This window comes from Lolium perenne, chromosome 6 (assembly GCF_019359855.2).
Source record: "Lolium perenne isolate Kyuss_39 chromosome 6, Kyuss_2.0, whole genome shotgun sequence".
Classification (NCBI taxonomy): Eukaryota; Viridiplantae; Streptophyta; class Magnoliopsida; order Poales; family Poaceae; genus Lolium; species Lolium perenne.
The window spans coordinates 250515287-250534811 of NC_067249.2; the positions used below are offsets into that span (position 1 = coordinate 250515287).

Genomic DNA, 19525 nt, shown 5'->3' on the forward strand with positions numbered 1-19525 from the left:
GTTAGCCAATTTTTAGATTCTCAAAATTCCAAATGAAATTATGAAAGCAGGAATATTTTAGTTTTTTTCCAGAAATTTAGAAATTTATATATTTTTTATTTTTTAAAATTACAATTAATAATTATAAGATTTTTTTAGTCCTAAAATATTACTATTACTTTTAGCAAATTATAATATTTTCAAAATTTCATGATTTAGGTTTGGCAAAAAATATTATTTTTTCAAAAAATAATTAAAAATAATACAAATTTAAAAAGTTAATTTTATTTATTTATTCAACATTATTATTACATTATTACTTTTGTTTATTGAAAGAATTATTTGGAATTTAAATAAGAAAAAAGTGTGACAACGACCAACATGTTAATAAGATTGATATGGTACTACTATCAACAATATACGCGCGAAGCACTTGGAAGTGGAACGGGATGAAACTTGGAAGTTAAGCGTGCTAGTGCGGGTGACCGATCGGGAAGTTTGACCACGGATAAGTAATTTGACTAGAGATTAAGTGCAGTTAGAGACTAACAAAAATACTCGAAATTTTGAAAGAAAAAGGGAATGAAAAATGATTTAAAAAAATGGATAATTTTTTTAACGAAATAGCCTTTAGTACCGGTTCGTGTTACGAACCGGTACCAAAGGTCTCCAGCCCCGCGGGATCCTCCTTGCCCACGTGGAGGAACCTTTAGTACCGGTTCGTAAGGAACCGGTACCAAAGGGGGGGCTTTAGTACCGAACCTTTAGTAAAACCGATACTAAAGGCCCTCTGGAACCGGTATTAAAGGGGGGTTTCTCTACTAGTGACTCCTCATCATGGGAGTCAGCAACGGCGATGAAGATGACGGTGGAGTCGATGGAGATGACTCCGGGGGCAATTTCCCGTTCTAGCAAGGTGCCGGAACAGAGACTTTTGTCCCCCAGATCTTGTCTTCGGTGGCGGCGGAGCTACGGAACTTTTTGTGGACGGAGGCTTGTGTTTTCAGGGTTTTCCCGATATCGTGAATAAATAGACGGAGGGGCGATATCGGTGGAGGCCAGGGGGCTCCAGACCACCCCTAGGCGCGGCCAGGGCCTGGGCCGCGTCTAGGGCTGGTTTGGCCGCCCTGTGGCGCCTACTCGTCTCTCTTCTGAACTTCGTCTTCGTTACGTAAAAAATAAGATCTTCGGCTTTTGTTTCGTCCAATTCCGAGAATATTTCATGTACAACTTTTCTGAAATACAAAACAACAGAGGGAACTGGCACTGTGGCATCTTGTCAATAGGTTAGTGCCGGAAAATATATAAAAATGCAACGAAGTGTAAATAAACATATTGGAATTGGTGTAAAACAAGCATGGAGCATCAAATATTACAGATACGTTTGCGACGTATCACACAACTCTGTTGGACGCCTTGGAGTCGTGCTTCTTTTTCCTCATGGTGATGCGGTGGCGCGCGGTGGTAAGGGTGGGAGCAGAGGTGTCGATGGTGTGGGTGATGGCAGGAAAGATGCCGGTCGGCTTTTAAAATGCCAGACGCGCGGGACACGATGCTATTCATGGTGGCGCAGAAATCCAGTCGCCGCCCGCCAGGTCTGGTGCCCGTGCAGACGAGAAAACGGGGCTATTGATGATATAGGCTGCGGCGCAGAAGCGGAAGCGAAGACCGACGAAACAACGGCCACGGAAGCAAAGCACTTGAAACGGGCCTGTAGGTCGCTACAAGGCGGGCCCATGGGAAAAGCGCATGGTCACGCGGCGCGACCGCATAGCGTATGCCGAGACGCATCCGAGACGCAAATATGTGTCGTGTTTGCGTCTCCACGAACGGCCCGATCACTATACGTCGGGCCACTGGACCTGGGTGCGGACACAATTTTCGACGTCGCTCCATGTCTGTTTGCGGTGCCCCATTGGTGGAGGTGCCCTAAAGCTCTTGCGGTGGAGCATTTCTTGGCATGTTTCGATCGGGCTTACGTCGATTAGCCGCGATGTGTGCCCGTTGGAGTTGTTGAGGTCCTGTGTGCCGAATTGGCCCATCGGTGCTACTGTCGTGTTCACTATGAGGCGAGTACAAGCTAGTAGATGCACCAATTCGACTCCGACTATGATCCGCTTGTTTGCGACTCACATCCGACTGATCCGACATGCGAAAGGAAAAGAGTTCGAGTATGACTCCATTTCCGCATCTGTGTTCACGGTTTCAGGTCCTATTCTACGGGAGATAAATACCTCCGGGGAAAACAGAAGAGAGAGCCACACAGGGAAACTCGACCTCTTCATTGGTTTCGTCTTGCATCGACGTCCGGCGATCCATTCTCGGCGCATCGCCCTGAACCATCAGGAATTCAGGATGGAGGCGGAAAGGAAAGCTCCGAGTCTGCTGGATATCTGCGTGCGAAAGGCCATCGACAACCTCCGGCGCGTCGAGAGCGTGGACGGCGTGGACACGGCGCTGCTGCGTAGGATCCTGCCCCACTGCGACCTGGAGCAGCTGACCCGCATCGAGAGCCGCACGGTGACAGACCTGACCCCCGTCACCGACGTGCTGTGGAAGGGGTTCTACCGGCGGCAGTTCGGCGAGGAGCACACGGGCCGCGTCGTCGACAGGATGCAGCGGGCCGGGGCGCGGTACAAGTGGAAGGATCTCTTCAGGGCGAAGACGAAGCAGCAGAAGGAGGTGGAAGACAGGATGGTGGAGGCGCTGACGAGCAAGTGCCGGGCGCGGAACGCCGAGAGGCAAAGCAGGGCCATTAAGATCTTCACGAAGGTGCAGCCAAGCAGTTGCAAACGAAGCTACTTCGGAGGAGGAAGCGGCGGTTCCGGCTACAAGAATCCGATGTTGAAGAAGGCAAGGATGGAGGTTGACATTCGGGCGAAGATGGAAGCTCCTTTTTGCAGGAGGTCAGCTCAGCCAACGACGAGTCATGAACAGCCGATGAGGACGACGGCGATCCTCCGTAGACCCAACTCGACCAGCACCATCGCCAAACCAACTAGTGTGAATAGGCCGAAGCGAAAGAACGGGTCCAGGTTCTAGATGAAGCGCCATGAAGTATTTTTGCCATGAGAACCAGCAGTGCTTCTAGCTCGCGCAGCAAATGTATGTAGCTGAAATGCTGAATAGGTGAAACAAGCTACGCTCGTAAAAGAGTGATTTGACTGCAAAACTGATGATGGACCCCACCTGTATATGTAGCTGAATGTTAGCAATTTTGCATGTTTGTTTTGCCCTGTCCATGTTTTGCAACTTGCAAGAGCAACCTATTCTCATTTCACAGGAAGGACAGAAAAAGTGGAGATCCAAAGATAATATGTGCAGCAGTCGGTTTTACTACCCCAAGGACCCCAATCCATCCCTGCGCCGCACGAAAACCTCGGCTCTTTGTCTAAACATGTAATTGATCTGTTGAAAAGACATGTAATTGCACAGTTCAAAACAAGTGAGGTTGCTGGAATATGCTTTTGGCAAAATTTGTATTTAGGATGTAACGACACAATTCATATTTTTACGGGAAGCTTAGATAAAAGTAGAGTTTGCAGGTGCTACATATTTGGTTCAAGTAGTTCAAATTAAGAAAGTTAAGAAGTAGCGTATTCTTATGAAAAAGAGAAAGCATATGTATGCTAGTTGCAACAAACCACCATACGCAACACATTTGATTTTTCTAGAAACGACAACTTTTTTATCCTTACAAATAGTTATAGAACGATATATACTTGCACTCAATGTAGCACAATTGGTTTGAGGGGGTTGCTCTAAGAGAATAGCATCTCGCAGGTGGGCCCTCATACCCCTATGTTGGGCGGTTTTCCGCCCGGAATGTGTTAGATGACTAGTATTACCAAACGATAAAAGGTGAAGGCTTGTTTGATTTAAAGGAATTGCATAAGAAGTTTGTAGGATTAAATCTTATAGGGATTATTTTTCTATGATGTTTGTTTGAGGATTGAATCCCATATGAATTTTTCCTAAGGAGTTCTTTGCAGTAGATTTCATAGGAAATCAAACATCCGCTCACACCACTTTTTCATAATCTTTTGCTTTTCTTGTAGTGGAATCAAACAAACTTTGCTTAATATGAATTTCTCTATAATTGGGGTGGGCATGACAACACAAACCCTAGATTTTTTTCTATTCCTACAGATTTCCTATCCTAAGAATGAAACATGCCATCAATGGTAACACTCAACACTTGCTCCCTCGGGGGATTTAGGTAGGCCCTTAGATATGTATTTTGACTCGCCGATGTTTCACTTGTGGCGGCCTCTCCTCTTGACGGTGTCGCCGCGCTTTCGCAATGCTCCACCCAAAGCCTCCACCCCTATACACATTGGACGCCTCACCTCATCCTTTATCGATGGGGTCTGTCTCTTATGTGTCTTTGGCAAGCAAACATTGCACAAGGTCTTGTGTGTTGCTAGCAAAAAGATCATGAAGCTAAAATGTTTGTGCCGCTGCTAGGGCTTGTCCGAGAAGGACATCTATCGAGTGGTCGCCTTGGCATAGGTGGATGAAGGAAAGCGTGTTGGTGTTGAGGCCGGGGTTGTAGTCTGAGCTACTTGTCATTGCATCTCTGTCCCCATCCCCTATGTTGTGACTATCGAATTCTGGCCGAGCGGTGGAGCCTCTCCTAATATCTTCATCCTTCTATGCAACAATACGATCGTGTGTTGCCTGTCGTAGAGGAGTTGCATGTGGCAAAATCAGTGGCGGAGATCCTGTCACGTCGGGGGTGTGGGAGGTGGGATGCAATCCCTAGCGAGCCGATGTCGGAAGCCATGGTTCTCAACTAGTTTATGTGGGAGGGGAAACAAATATGAGGAAAAAATAAGTGAAATAATGAAGAAAAATGGAAAAGAAAATAATGTCTCACTCTGATATGGTCCCATATGCCAGTATAAAGTAAAGCAAAATGTAAAATATCGGGTGCTGCGGGAGCTGATGGCACTTTTTCTGACTATAACCTGTTTAAGAGCTCTGTTCTTTGAGCTGCCGCCGGACATTGCTCTCAGCCACCACCACCTTTGCTCGCCGGCCATCAGTAAGCTAGAGTCACGCCCTCCTCCTCCCCGCTCCTCTCCACGCGAGCCGAGAATCACCTCGCCGATGCAGCCGACAGGCCGCGAAATGCACGGCGGCGCCGGCGGCGGACAGGACGACTTCTTCGACCAGATGCTGTCTGCGCTGCCGACGGCGTGGGCCGAGCTCGGCTCCGGCAAGTCCCCCTGGGATCTCCCGAGCGCCGGTGGAGGCGGCGAAGGCGACCCAGCGTTCGACGAGTCCGCGCTCCTCGCCTCCCGCCTCCGCCACCACCAGATCAGCGGCGGCGCCGCCGCCGCCGGCGGGTTCCTGCCTCTGCCGCTGTTCACGGACCGGTCGCGGGAGGACTTGCAGGGAGCTAGCCAGGCGCTGTACGACGGGTTCGGCGCCGCCGGAATGCATGGCGCCGCGCAGCAGCCGTTCGGGCAGGTGCGCCAAGTACCATTCGGTGTCCATGTTTCGGTTCAGGTTCGTGTTTGATCAGTCGCGCTAATAGAACTCTGCTTTTTCCCCTGAATTCCAAGGCCGGATCAATGCCGGCGCCACCACCGCCGGCGGCGCAGGGCGGAGCGGCCGCGCCACCGCGGCAGCGCCAGCGGGCGAGGAGGGGGCAGGCCACGGACCCTCACAGCATCGCCGAACGTGTACGACGCCACTCTCCCCACCACCTTTCCCTTCTCCCCCAATTATTATTTCTTACTATTCCACAGTTCTTGATTTCCACCATTGCTGGATAATTACTTCAGTTTCACCTGTCACATTTTCACAATCTCACTGCAAATTTGTCATTTTAGCTCAAACTTTTTGGTTTCGGCAGTTTTGACCTGTTACACTCGTTACAATTTTACTGCAATTTTTTGTCCAAAATGTTGGCATCAGGTGAAACTGCTCATTCATTTCATGTGTCCTTTCGCAGCTCCGGAGGGAGAGGATAGCGGAGAGGATGAAGGCGTTGCAGGAGCTGGTCCCGAACGCCAACAAGGTGACACAAAACCTCCTGCCTTTCCCCTCGCACTTTTGCCTTTTTCTTTCGCCTTTCCACTCTCTTTGAGCAAAGCAGAAGAAAGCTTTCCTGGAATTGTGGTGAAAATGCATCCATGTTTCCTGCATTATTGCTCTGGAGGAAAGCTGGTTTATCATAGTATAGCGTGTGGATGCTATCTCGTTTCTGTAATTTCTAAAATAGCTGGTGCATGATGGAATGAGAAAGCATGGTAGTTGGTTCATTCATCTTAACTAATTGCCGGGATAAGGTGACCTGTTGGACCTCGATTGGAAGATGGATCTGGCTTAGTTGTTTAGTAGCTTCTAACTGGTTGGTGGTAACTGCAAAGCAGGAAGCAATAGTAAAAGAAGCTGCCATGGTGCCAAGGGGAATGAAAAATGTTCTGCCCATGACCAGTTGGGCCATAAGGCCAGAGGTGGTATCGATTAGTGCAATTACAGATAAACACCTACTCCTACACCAAATTGATGGGTGGGGGTGAAATTATGGACTTGATGATCATTGCCTGGACCTAGAATATTGAACATCATGAGGAGAATGAGATAAATGGGGGTTCCATATATCACAAACATGTTTCATTTTCGAGACATGCCACTTGCTCGGACTCCATGACGGCTGCAAAACACTATAGCCGGACATACAGGTGCATTGTCTACTGCTCAAGTCCAGCTTCTCTGATTCTCCATGAACCGGATGGGCAGTACTCTTTCTGCCACCTCGTGCCGTCGATAATACTTCTGAAGCTTCCAATGGCACATGTGATATATTTTTTTGCACAACTTTTAGTCACTGTTTAGAGTATCTAGAGTGATAGCTAATGTCTTGTGCTGGCTTTCGGAATAAAAGCTTATATCAGTTGTCATTTCTTAGCTGACACAGATGCCATCATACATACCAGACCGAACAATGATCGGTGCCACTGGAATAACAATATGGAATTTTGTTGCAGACCGACAAGGCAACGATGCTCGACGAGATCATTGATTATGTGAAGTTCCTCCAGCTCCAAGTCAAGGTAATTTGACTTCTCTACACCTAGCCTAGGTTACTAACAGTAAATGTGTTTCCGAATGTTGCTAGTCAGTTGGCTCCTTGAAACATGGAAATCATGATCCCTGATCCGATATTAACAATGGTGCAGGTTCTCAGCATGAGCCGATTAGGCGGAGCTGCTGCAGTTGCCCCTCTGGTTGCTAGCATGTCATCAGAGGTATTACATGAACTTCCATTTTGGCGAATATCTTTAAACTCATTTTGGCACACTTCTTTAAACTGATTTTGGCAAACTTATTTGTGAAAAAAAAAAACTGGAGAGAACTACATCATTGATACCAACAACCTAAAGCCACACACCATCACTTGCCTGCGTGGGCAGGGGCGGAGCTGGCTTGTTAGCACTGGGGTCAGCTGACCCCAAACAAAATCAGCATTCCTTCACTAATTAGAGAGGGAAAAAAGCTGTTCATTTCTAGAAAATGAGCCTTCTTGAGGTGGATCCATAGGATTTTTTTTCTGGTATCGCCCCTGTGCGTGGGCCAAGTTTTTTAAACCCTGAATTCCGCTAATGACGTTTCATTAGATCACAAAGTGTATACGGAAAGTGCTAACCTTTTGACCATCGGTTCGGCGCAAATACTCATAAGTATGTCATCTTCAAAGTTGGTGTGTTGATTCTGGCTCATTTAACTTTTAGTACTATATGAAAAAATGATTATTTTTGTCTAAAGGTCGATCCCTCTTGAAGTCCACGTAATAGAATCCTATTAAAAATGCTAACATTGGCATTTGGAGGACTGCAAGTCACGGAAAAGCGCTAGTACAACGAATAGTATGCCTATAAAAATTGCATGCTTCAAATCGAAAGGATGCCATGAAATTGCTCAAGGAACTTATCAAGTATTAGTGGGTTCCAACACGACAAGAAAAAGGTTGAAAGGAATCTTGCTACTTCAAGAACATGAGGGAGGAAAACACGCCTGAAAAGTGAACACAATGTACCAAACTACTAATCAAGCATTTAAGCTGTAGCTCCTACTAGTAGTTTGATCACAAAGGACAATTCCAACTCTTGAACACACCCCAGCTACTACAGGTCAACCCATATTTGACAAACACCCACCAGATTTTCTTTCTTGAGTCGTCTGCTAAATTGCCACTATACTAAAATTAGTCCAACTTGCAGGGCAACGGAAATGGAAATGGGACCAGCAGCAGTGGAGACGACAATGCCACCGACGACAATGGTGGCAGCACCTTGCAAGCGACGGAGCAGCAAGTAGCAAGGTTGATGGAGGAGGACATGGGAATTGCGATGCAGTACCTGCAGGGCAAGGGGCTCTGTCTGATGCCAATCTCCCTTGCCTCGGTCATCTCCTCCACGACCTCATCGTCACTCCGCTCGAGCATCCACCCTATCAGACCCCTACCTGAAGGTGGTAGCCCTGCATCACCTCATCTGGTGAACGGTACGGCTGCTGATGACTCCCTGACCATCAAGAATGGTGGTAGACAGTGAAATCGGACGTCCATTCTTTCCGGGCACTTCTCAAAGGATTCAGTATTCAGAAGGTTGTCTTCTAGGGGTGGGATCGTTAGCTGCTGCTTCTTTCTCTTCTCCTTACTGTTTGTTCATAAGAAATGATGTTTAATCATGTAATCTTTTGTTACATTTTCTTTTCTTATGTGTAATAGCTTTCCTAATATATGTTTCTCCTTTTGGGGTCATGATCGAGCTTCTATCTAAACTCTAGCCTTAGCTTGATTATATCAAACTTGTCTGGGAACTGTCGTTCCCTTGTTGGATAGAAGTAAAGAGGAATCAAAATTATTGGTCCAAGGGGGGCCTGATCATATTCTAAGTTGAAAATATCAAAGTTTTCAGGATACTAGAAATGGTACAAATGCAAAGTTGTCCTTAGATGGTACAAATGCAAAGTTGGTCAACAAACTGAAAGATAATGTGAGAACCCAGAGAGAGGATATGCTGTTTTAAGCGCTTTACAAACAAGATAACTTAATTATAGAGCGTTTACTGAAATTCATGAAGAAAATTGACAACGATGACATTCCACCAATGATTGCGTTCAGGCAGTGACTAAGTTAAATTATCTTTAGAGATGCACTGAACAGTATCTTGAGAATCAAGTTGTAATGTGTGGCTCAAAACAATCAAAACGATAAGAGAAGAATACGTGTGCACAAATAAATAACTTCATACACTGAACATATTTAAGGATCATGACAGGCGATGCACCCACTTCGGTGAAGTAAATGAAGAGCATCTTTCACTGCTCGTTACCAACAAAAGAGATGCAGTGAAAACTCGGATGTACAGGGGGGATCAGCCTAGACCTGGGCCGTGCCCTGGGTGAACTTGGGGTCCTCGCACCGGTACTTGCCATCGGGGCCGATGCCAAAGCCCTTGGGGTCAGCGAACACGTTCTCAAGCAGCTGGCTCCGTGGGGGGAGAGGGCTCGCGTCGGCGAAATCCACAGCCTCCTCCACAACGTCATCAATCCTCTTCTCAATGCTCTTCAGCTCCGCCTCGGAGGCGAGGCTCTGCTCGATGATGTACTTCTTCAAGGACATGATGGGGTCCCTTGCGGCGTAATGGGATTTCTCATCTGCGGACGAGACCAGCACAAGGTGGAGTCAGCAAACTAGCAAAGAAAGAGGATGCCTTATAATTCAGGAAACAATACAGTGCAATAAAAAACAGAACATGGAGGCAGATATGCACTGAATACAATAGTCAGATGTCAAGATTTGTAGAGAGTGATCTTTTTCATAATAGATACACAGATCATGAAAAATATCATAGTCTGGTGTCTGGTTGAAAATCAAAGTAATTTCAGGGTCTAGGTCATGTAAGAACAACCAAGCTTAGATAACTATTTGGGTTCCACCATTATGACCTATAATCCCTCTGATACAGTCACTAGTAGAGCAAAAATGACACAGCCCTTAAGAAGGCAATATAACATCAGGCAAAAGATTATGACTGGCTTATGTAAAGTTCGTATGATTTATCAACTAGTTGTGGAAACACCTGGTGGGTCCATTTCAAAATCATGACATCCTATGACAAGAAGATACTCCAAAAACTATGTTACAGCTCATCAAGTGGTACATTATCACAGGGGCAAACTTGTGATCAAGTCGCAGTGTAGTGCAGAAAGATAGAAGTCCAGGACAGCAGGACATGCTTTTCCATATGCCTGCTATTTTCCTTCAGACTTATTACTCCCTCTGGCCCAAATTAATTCACGCAGCCACATATACAATTAATTTGGGCTGGAGGGACTAACATTTAGGATGTTGGCATGTGAGATAAGATGACTGTGATGATGCATAGAACAAAAGAAGTATTTCGCTCAGTATTTTAATTGGCACGACAAAACTGTACTCTCAAACCAGATTGGTCTACGGCATTATCTAACTACAACATTTTTTATCAAATAAAATCATCGTTAATGACCATCTCATCAGCCAAGTGAAAAAGCCTATATTCACACGATAAGGTAAAATTGCTAAGTAAATCCTATACGTGGCATTATCCTAGTAGGTGCTGTTGACATCTTAGTGTTACTTGTTGAGACGTGTTAGATAGATCATAGATCCAGCTCATGATAATATAGGCCCTGTGCAGCTCTTAGTTTATGATGGCACTGAACACTAAAGACAACTTGCATCAGTGTATGTGATATATTACTCATAATCTAGTGCACATTATGTCAACTTAGATACCAGGCTAGTTTAAAAATAATGACATAAGCATCATGGTAAAAATATTTTTCTTGCATTTTAAATTTCTACAGTTCTCCCAGAGAACTAGCAAGCAGTGCTACTACTTGCAAAAGTAAAAGTGAAAGAAAACTATAAATAGGAAGGTAATCTTACCAGGCCTCCTGAGCTCATCTGGATCAGCAAGAGAATGGCCTCTGAACCGGTAAGTTTCACATTCTACTAGAGTTGGTCCTTCACCTCTCCTTGCCCTGTCAATTGCCTCCTTTGCCACCTCCCTGACCTTGAGGACATCCATCCCATCAACATGTACCCCAGGCATTCCAAAAGCTGGGCCCTTCTTCCAGATCTCAGGATCTGAAGTAGCCCTAATGTGCGACATCCCGATGGCCCAAAGGTTGTTCTCCACAACAAACACAATAGGAAGCTTCCACAGCTGAGCCATGTTCAGGCACTCAAAGAACTGGCCATTGTTAGCGGTACCATCTCCAAAGAACGCAAGCGTGACATCAAGCCCGTCAGGGCTAGACTGCTTGAGCACCTCATGGCGGTACTTGGCAGCAAAGGCAGCACCAGTGGCGACGGGGATGCCCTCTCCAATGAAGGCGAAACCTCCGAGGACGTTGTGGGGTTCAGAGAACATGTGCATGGACCCGCCCTGTCCACGGCAACAGCCAGTGGCCTTGCCAAAGAGCTCGGCCATGACGGAACGGGCTGGGACACCCTTGGACAGAGCGTGGACATGGTCACGGTACGTACTGACGACACAGTCAGGCTGGTTGAGCAGCTTGATGAATCCGGTGGAAACAGCTTCCTGCCCGTTGTAGAGATGGACAAAACCAAACATCTTGCCGCGGTAGTACATTTGCGCGCACATGTCCTCAAAGTTACGGCCAAGGACCATGTCCTCGTACAGCTCTAGTGCCTCTTCCCGTGTCACTGCCTGCATAGAGTGAGACAGTATGAATTAAGATATTTAACAGTTCATATACAAGCACAGCAAGTACATTGCATTTGCTAACAAGCAGATGAGAGGATAGTAGACAGAGAACTTCTGCAGCACTTTCAAATCCTAGAGTGAACTTTTCAATGCTCTTTTTTTTTGAAATTTAACTTTTCAATGCTCAAATTAGAGGAGAATTATCAGTACTACAAGATTTATGAGGAAACTGGTAGTATATGGGTAGGGCTTTTCAATGCTCAAATTAGAGGAGAATTCTGAGTACTACAAGATTTATGAGGCAACTGGCTAGCATATGAGTAGGGGAACTACTGCCCAATCTTTGAGAATAAAACAAAATTGTGTAAGCTTCCAATCGGAATTAAGTTACTGCAATCCTGCAGTAAATCTAGACTACCTCACGAATCTACAACCAGCGGCACTGAGGATCCACTCGTGAAACGGTAAAAGAGGCGCAAGATCGTATTTTTTTTACGCTGGGGCAGCGTGTGCCCTGCGAGATCGGTTCGTCCAGGGGTAGAGAGGCGTCTCACCGGCTGCGCGGCGGCGGCGGGCGCGGCCTTGTTCCCGGCGAGCACGTCGGAGGAGACAGCCAGGAGGCGCTGCGCCGGCCTGGTGCGGCGGAGCGGCCTCGCGGAGGACGGCGCGGGGAGGAAGGGCGCGGGCCTGTCGCCACCGGATCTCCCGTCCACCGGCGCCAGGAACTTGGCGGCGGTGAAGGACGCGGCCGCCATCTCCTCTGCTGCTGCTGGTCGGCTCCGGTGGTGCGCGCGACGCAATGCGGCGGACGGAACGAGGAAGTAGAGGTTTGGGACTTGGGAGGGTCCGCCTCGGCCGAACCCACACACTATGCAATGCTTGCTGGCGGCTGTCAGCACGGTTCTCTTGTTGTGGCTTGTTCATCCAACACAACTGTCCAACCACGCCGCCAAGAAAATATATGCAAGGGAATTGACATTGTTCACTGGATGAAAAATCATGTTGCAACAATTTGTAAAAGTGCTAATGCAGCGGCATGATCCACCTATCAAATCCACTAATTACTCTAACATTAATCACTCTATATAATCTATATAATTGCGTGTGTATGCAACCGTTAAACTACGTGTTTTACTTTATATTGAATTGCCGCTTGTCAAAATTAAGTGATATATCTTGTCTTATTGTATTTTTCTTTATGTGTGTCTTTCGGTCTACAAATTAAGGTATTATGCTGCATTGAGTTGTGTCAATAATCCGTTTTCGTAACGTATTCGTTCCGTATTCATATCGGATGATTTCCATTTCCATATTCATTTCGGGGATTTCGATTCCATTTTCGATTCTGAGAAGATAGAGGGAAACAAAAACGATAAAGCATATTTCCCTCCGTTTCCGTTTCATTTTCAACCCTACCCACCACTACCTCTTAGAGCACGCCAACCAACGACAAGAAAAGAAAATCATGCTGGGTTTTGGAGATGTCGTCCTAGTTTTGGAAAGTGACATGGTCATCTAAAGCAGGCAATTCAAATGAAAATTTTCAAATAATAGTCACCCATTCTTCAACTCGAGAACCAACTTTAAGTACGCCGAAAGACCATGGAGATTTCTGGCGACCACCTCCAAGATGTCGATGAGCTACAGTAGCGCATAATCTGTTTCCCGTCGTTATTTTTTGGGTGCACCACAACAAGGCAAATCATGCTGAATGTCCTTTGGAAGTAGGTGAATTTCAGTTCCAAATCACGGGATATATGTACTCGCTTGCTGCCGGTTCAGTCGTGCTGAACAAAGATGAATATTTTTCTGAAGCGACGAAGGAGGGAGAGAGGATGGGAATGTGCATGTCCAACTGAAGATGATGTGCGTACGATCAAGCTCCTTCAGTCCACTCTTTTGTGAAGTAAATTTTCTCCCCAGACTTGGTTTTGTTGACTTTCGTAATAACTTAAGTGCATTTATCTTGGTTTTGTTGACTTAGGGAAAGAATGGAACAAAATAGAAGTATAAAAGACTAAGTAGATATATTGACAAACTATCTCACAGTAAAGTGGAAACAAGCATTTCAAGTGTATTTCCAAAAAAAAAACACACTTCCAAGTGTAAGCATAACTGGAAAAATGTTACATCGGCTTATACAATTGCGGGGAAGAGTGTCAACTTATAAGCACAGTGGTGGATTGACACCACAGATGGTAAGGATAATACTGTCCCTAGTGAAAACATTAGGAGTAATTCACTGTACCGAACACGAAAGTGAGCGGCGTATTGCAGCCATGACCAATGGATTAACAGGTACAACAAGCTAGACCCTTTTGGTTTGGATGCCAATGATGGATGGAGCCTTCAGAATTTTCTGGGTACAAATTTCCTGAAGGGGATGAGTGGAATAGAAACATAAGAAATATATAATAAACAAATGATGCTGACTTCTACCCAAAAAAAAGTACTGGAAGAATATGGCTTCGTTGCAATTACGACTATTTTGCTACACCCACTTTAAGATTACTGAACCTGGTAACAGAGAAGATAAACTCAAGGTCTTCACTTGAATCTCAAGGAAATTGGATAGTTTGATATGATGGCAATTGTGCTGGAGTGATATGTAGCATTTTAGTCAATAGGTAGAACACATTGCCTAGTCAAACTGTTCAAACTCTCAGCATTGCTGATTTCTAGTTCATCAAAACTCAAAAAAATGGGCATCAAATTTGACAGTGGAGAGTACAATGGGTAAAATGTGAAAGTTCAGAGACACATGATGTGCTGACATGGTGACTTAAATACAAATCATGAAGCAGAAAACTGATCTATGATTTTGGTTAAATTCAAAAGTTAGACAGCAGAATCAAGGCCTAGCCTAATTACTCTAAGCCCAATTAGTCACCAATGTGGATAACTCTATTAGAGAATTGGAGTTTGCTTTGTTAGAACCTTTGACTTAACTTCCTCTTGCCCGGTTCCATCCAACTATGATTCTCAATGTATCATGAACCAGATTTATCAATACAAAGTTCACACTAAATCAGTTATAAACCACTTCAAACCACACGGCGTATCATGTTAGTTGTTGCTACTGGTTGGATCATGGAGTGCCGATCAATTGGGCTGATAGAGGTACATATAGAGAAGCAAATAGAACAAGAAGTTGGTTGCCATGTTTAGAGTAGAGCTCACCGAATCTATATTACCAATGTTATGGTGAATTTTTTGAACTTCAACTGATCTGTTACTTCACGTCTGCTTGGTTCTCTTTCTTTTAGAACCACCTGGCACTTTATCTCCTGAGTTGGATTTCTTTGATGCTTCTGGTTGTAGAGATTCTTCCAGTTTCTTTAGAGCTGTTAAGAACCGAGAAAGCAGAAAAATATAGAATGAATAAAACACCAATCGTATGGGTAATGGTGCAACAACATAATCTGATTAAAATATGACTATTATCTTACCAATGGAAAAAGTTGGGCGAAGGCTTTCTATTGATTCCTCGGGTAGTGAACGAAGGCTGCAGCTAGAATCATCCGCCTTCTTGAGCATTTTGTCGAAAGTTTTGACCTACACAAGATTTGACTCATCAACCCAAGTAAGAAAAAAATTACATTGAGATTAATCCAATTGAAGCAGGCCAATTTCTCAGACCATGCTTAGTTAAACATCTGGTAGTAGAAACATATGTTTTAATACCAAAACATATATCCGAAGAATTCAACATTAATATACTCATAGGTCCTAACCCAAATTAGGATGTCTCAATTGTTTTCTACAAGAGCATAACAGTTATTTACAGAAAATCATGTAGCATCAAAAAAAATGCTTAACTTGCTGTGCATGTGTCTAACCCGCACGGTACAGGGATGAGATTTGTTTTTGTTCTGCATCTTCTTTACACAAATAATCATGCCATGTACATAATCATAGTGTGTGAATCAATCAACCAGTGCAAGCATAGTACCAGATGCCAAATAGTGTTACTGTTAAACAATGCATTACCTCATGTTTCCTTAAAAGCGTGAAGCAAGAACCAGATTCGCCTGCCCTAGCAGTACGACCTGCTCGGTGGATGTACGTTTTCACATACGGTGGCATATCATAGTTGATAACATATTTTAAACCATCGATATGTATTCCTCGAGCCATTATATCTGTGCCGATGAGAACATCTATTTCCCCTTCCTTGAAGGCTGCCAATGTCTTCCTGCAGCAGAGAGTAGTTTTAATATCACAAGGTAAGACAATATATCATTACCACATACTACCATCAACAGAAGCGAAATTTTCAATTCTTGTAGCTTCCTCAGGTTCAGAATTACATGCACTAAACAAATATGATCCATAAACCATGTATAAGATATACATGGCCAAAGATATTGGTTATTTGCAGTTTCTTATTACCGTCACTGTTTGCAATCAACTACATGAAAATGAACTCTGATTTACAACAGGAAACATATATAGTAATTTACCTTCGAGCAGATTCACGCTGCAAACGTGAAAATTCACTAAACTTAAAGGGCAAGTCTTCGAAAAATCCGAGTAAAGTGCTTAGTCTATTGCTTGATTCTACAGATGAAGTAAAAACCAAGCACTTCTCCCCGCGCAACTCTTGGAGAAGAACAATGAGACACAGTGGCTTTAAGTTTGATGTGCAGACCTGCAATAGCAGCAGAGCAGCAACATGAATAAGAAAGCGCAGCACAATTCCCAATACCCTTTACTCCTTTGATGTGTTAGGCATCCGCATTGAAAACGGAAATAACCACTAAGCCGCTGCACAAAGATGGAGATATACCAGCTTGTATGACTCCAGCTTTGTAGGAATTCTGTAACGCTTCTTCCCACTATTCAACAGCAAGGGATGATGCAACTCAAGTTGAGAAAGTTTGCTAGGATCTTGAGTCAGTGTAGCAGAACAAACTATCTTCACCAGTCTTGGAAAGCATTTACCTTTAAATCCTCGCTCAACACCCCTAATGCAATAGCATAGAAAAACAGAGTTCTCAACTGAAGTATAAAGCAGTAAGTGGGCAAGAATAATATGAGCGGTAAATCTGGTAGAGTAAGGCTTACGATCTTCTAATGGTAGTGAATGGATGTAGTAGAGTTTTTCCAGCAGTGTCAAGCCGGAGATGATCTTGATTGGTGGAGCGGGTAAACTGGATAACTGTTGGCAACCAGGACTGATATGCCTCTCTTAACATTCTATCCGTCTCATCAACAACCTGAAATCCGAAGTTCAAAACTAAGTGTGAGGCACTAATAAGATTCAAAAGATAATCAAAACAGTATCACTAATATCATCATATGCCAGCCTAGATAGACAAATAATACAAGCTGATGGGCCTATCAACACAAAAATACTGAAAACCACACAAGCAGCACATGCTAAATTATGTTGTAAGCAGCAACTAGTGGCAACACTTGTATGACTTCAAAATATATCCATAGCAAGGGTCTAAACAAGAAGTGAATCTGGAAAACAATTGGTCAGCTCTAAATGCACCAGAATAATCACACGTTGCTGCTATTGGATAATGGATACAGGACAGCTAAAGTAAATCATGTGTGCCTTGATCAAAACCCATTGCCAGAATAATTAAGTGAAAAAAATATCAGTAGTTTCTCCTTAAAAAAAGGACATGGTAGTATGCACACACAAACAATACTACAGTCGATCATTCCACAGAACATTGTAACACTAATAGTATATATTCACATCTGAACTCAGCTGTTCATTGTACGAAGGTGCAAAGAGGACATATAAATTGTTGATGTTAAGCTTACCAGGTACTGAAGATGCTCCAGACTAAAACCTTTTGTCATGTTAATATGATCCATCAATCTTCCAGGAGTAGCCACCAATATATCAACCTGAGTCTGTGGTTCCATTTCCACAAATTCTTCATCAAGAGTTGGGTAAAGCCCTTGCTTGGACTTCCTGATAAGAAGTGAAATTTCATCCGCTATGGACGATTGACCAACAGCTGAAGCAACTGTCAATCCCACAGCAGGAGCAATAGCATCAAAAACCTCTTTAACCTGAAACAGGATGAACACTTCCACATGTTAATGTCAGCTGAAGAGTATGAAATGGATAAGTCACTATCATAGCTGTTAACGATATGGGCTATCAGATATACGTTTCTAGAAGGTCCAAAAGAAACCGCACAAACCTGCAATGCTAAATCCCGTGTAGGTAGCACGACCAAGGCACGCAAGCACCTTACTTTCCGAGTGGAGAGCATTTGCACAATAGGCAAGGCATAAGCAAGGGTCTTGCCGGATCCAGTCGGGGAGTTGATACAGATATCCCTCTGGAAAGCACCGGGCCCAACCGTTTCCAGCCATGTCGCTACCTGAACTGGGAAGAAGGATTCGATTCCTATTCTCTGCACTGCCGCAGCCAATCTGCAACAGAGAATCACACAGCCATCAGTTGCATGCTCTTACTAAGATGTTTGCAGAGTAAAAGGTGCACGCAGTAATAATACTTTTGTAGCTTTACAGAAGAGGCCAGTTTGAACATGTAAAGCAAGTGAAACAACTAGTTCAGATTGGAGTGAACAAAATGAATGCTAACAGAGCCTCTACTGGGTAGGGTGACGACCAGGCTCAACGCTAGGAGCGCAAGCTATTCAAGTGAAGCGCAACAGCTCCACCATTGTTCGAAAATCGCGGAGTTCAGCATTAGAAACTCAGCAGGCCGGACTTAACAGAACGAAAATACTGCATAGCTCACGATGGTATGTACAAAGAAACAAGAATTCGCACTGTAACTCCTCCTCCGTAGCCTATCAACAACAGCTAAATCAGAACTGAAGCAGTGAATCGCTGTTCTAAGAGTGCAAGAAAGCACGAACCGAGGGAGTAATGGTGGTACCTTGGGTCGAGACGGGGGAGGGTCGTGACGGGGTAGCCGGAGAAGGAGTCGATGTCGACGGGGTGCCGCATCCACGGCAGGTGCGGCACGCGGTCCGAGGGCACCTCATCCGAGGGTTCCTTGCTCTTCATGGCGACCATCACGCGCGGAACCGGGCAGCCAGGGAGGAGAAGGCGCCGGAGCCTGCGCCGGCGAGGAGGAGCAGCGATAGGGAGCGAGGAAAGGCGGCGGCGTGACGGCGTGTTAGGGCGCGGACCGGAACAGAGTGCTGATGATGGCGGGCTAGGCAATGGGCTGCCTCTACCGGGCCGCAAGATGGGCCGTACGGCCTGACATGTTGTACGCTGAACCCAGGGCGCCCTCCAACTTTGTCGTGCGGCGTGACGCTGCCGTGCGTCTCTCGCGATGCCGTGCACTGGAACTCTGCCGTGTGCTGAAGCTCTGGGTCGTGAGTTGCACCTCTACCGTGCGGCGTCACACGTCAAACAGTCTTTGCCGTGTGCCATTGGTCCACCCGCACGGCAAAGAACCCGCCAGGCACACAAGCAAGCTTGCCAGGAACATAGGTTGTCGCCACGTGGCCCCTTTGTCGTGTGTATGCGCACGACAAAGTGACCAAATGTCCTTTGACGTGTGCATACGCACACACGGCAAAGACCCTGATGTATTTCCTGTTATTTTTATTTTTTGATTATTCCCTGCATTTCAAAATATGAGATATACATATATATTCATTTCAACCACAAATAATTCAACCACACCACAAATACATAAGGTCCATTACATATTCCATAACATGCATCTCATGGCATCAACCTTGTCCTTCTCCATTGCTTTGTCCTTCTCCTACAAGGTGAAAAGGAAAAAACATGACATTGGTACATTTTCAACAAGTATTAGCATGGCATGGCTACATTTTCAATTGGTACAATTC

At 45.0% G+C, this 19525-nt stretch overlaps 4 protein-coding genes across 4 annotated transcripts; 2 read left to right on the forward strand and 2 right to left on the reverse strand.

The window, feature by feature from the left end:
• The first annotated feature begins 2334 nt into the window (after window positions 1-2334).
• On the forward strand, window positions 2335-3021 carry LOC127309094 (uncharacterized). Its single transcript, XM_071822509.1, has one exon. It carries the CDS (start codon window positions 2335-2337, stop codon window positions 3019-3021), a length of 687 nt encoding a protein of 228 aa, XP_071678610.1.
• A 1905-nt stretch (window positions 3022-4926) lies between these two features.
• Window positions 4927-8904, forward strand: LOC127305128 (bHLH transcription factor RHL1). The gene is made up of 6 exons (XM_051335502.2): window positions 4927-5454; window positions 5550-5669; window positions 5942-6007; window positions 6981-7046; window positions 7173-7241; window positions 8214-8904. Exons 1-6 carry the CDS (start codon window positions 4927-4929, stop codon window positions 8544-8546), a joined length of 1182 nt encoding a protein of 393 aa, XP_051191462.1. The 3' UTR covers window positions 8547-8904.
• Window positions 8905-9223: 319 nt separating this feature from the next.
• LOC127305129 (pyruvate dehydrogenase E1 component subunit alpha-3, chloroplastic) lies at window positions 9224-12616 on the reverse strand. The gene is made up of 3 exons (XM_051335503.2): window positions 12269-12616; window positions 10931-11717; window positions 9224-9654 (listed from the first exon to the last, which is right to left on the reverse strand). The coding sequence occupies exons 1-3, from the start codon at window positions 12467-12469 to the stop codon at window positions 9377-9379; spliced, it is 1266 nt and encodes a 421-aa protein (XP_051191463.1). The 5' UTR covers window positions 12470-12616; the 3' UTR covers window positions 9224-9376.
• A 1102-nt stretch (window positions 12617-13718) lies between these two features.
• Window positions 13719-18833, reverse strand: LOC127305130 (DEAD-box ATP-dependent RNA helicase 1). The gene is made up of 10 exons (XM_071821219.1): window positions 18592-18833; window positions 17885-18119; window positions 17496-17750; window positions 16782-16933; window positions 16504-16681; window positions 16178-16365; window positions 15705-15909; window positions 15164-15269; window positions 14895-15058; window positions 13719-14088 (listed from the first exon to the last, which is right to left on the reverse strand). Exons 1-9 carry the CDS (start codon window positions 18729-18731, stop codon window positions 14952-14954), a joined length of 1566 nt encoding a protein of 521 aa, XP_071677320.1. The 5' UTR covers window positions 18732-18833; the 3' UTR covers window positions 13719-14088; window positions 14895-14951.
• Window positions 18834-19525: the final 692 nt, after the last annotated feature.

Bases quoted from the DNA above. Each gene is read 5' to 3' on its own strand.
- LOC127309094 (XM_071822509.1), top strand. From the start codon at position 2,335: ATGGAGGCGGAAAGGAAAGCTCCGAGTCTGCTGGATATCTGCGTGCGA.
- LOC127305128 (XM_051335502.2), top strand. From the start codon at position 4,927: ATGGCACTTTTTCTGACTATAACCTGTTTAAGAGCTCTGTTCTTTGAG. The intron at 5,455-5,549 runs GTGCGCCAAGTA...CTGAATTCCAAG, and splicing joins CGCAGCAGCCGTTCGGGCAG to GCCGGATCAATGCCGGCGCC. The intron at 6,008-6,980 runs GTGACACAAAAC...ATTTTGTTGCAG, and splicing joins TGGTCCCGAACGCCAACAAG to ACCGACAAGGCAACGATGCT.
- LOC127305129 (XM_051335503.2), bottom strand. From the start codon at position 12,469: ATGGCGGCCGCGTCCTTCACCGCCGCCAAGTTCCTGGCGCCGGTGGAC. The intron at 11,718-12,268 runs GTGAGACGCCTC...CACTCTATGCAG, and splicing joins CCGCCGCCGCCGCGCAGCCG to GCAGTGACACGGGAAGAGGC. The intron at 9,655-10,930 runs GTAAGATTACCT...TCTCGTCCGCAG, and splicing joins AGATGAGCTCAGGAGGCCTG to ATGAGAAATCCCATTACGCC.
- LOC127305130 (XM_071821219.1), bottom strand. From the start codon at position 18,731: ATGGTCGCCATGAAGAGCAAGGAACCCTCGGATGAGGTGCCCTCGGAC. The intron at 17,751-17,884 runs GTTTGTGCGGTT...ATCCTGTTTCAG, and splicing joins CACGGGATTTAGCATTGCAG to GTTAAAGAGGTTTTTGATGC. The intron at 16,366-16,503 runs GTATATCTCCAT...CTGCTATTGCAG, and splicing joins AGCTGGAGTCATACAAGCTG to GTCTGCACATCAAACTTAAA.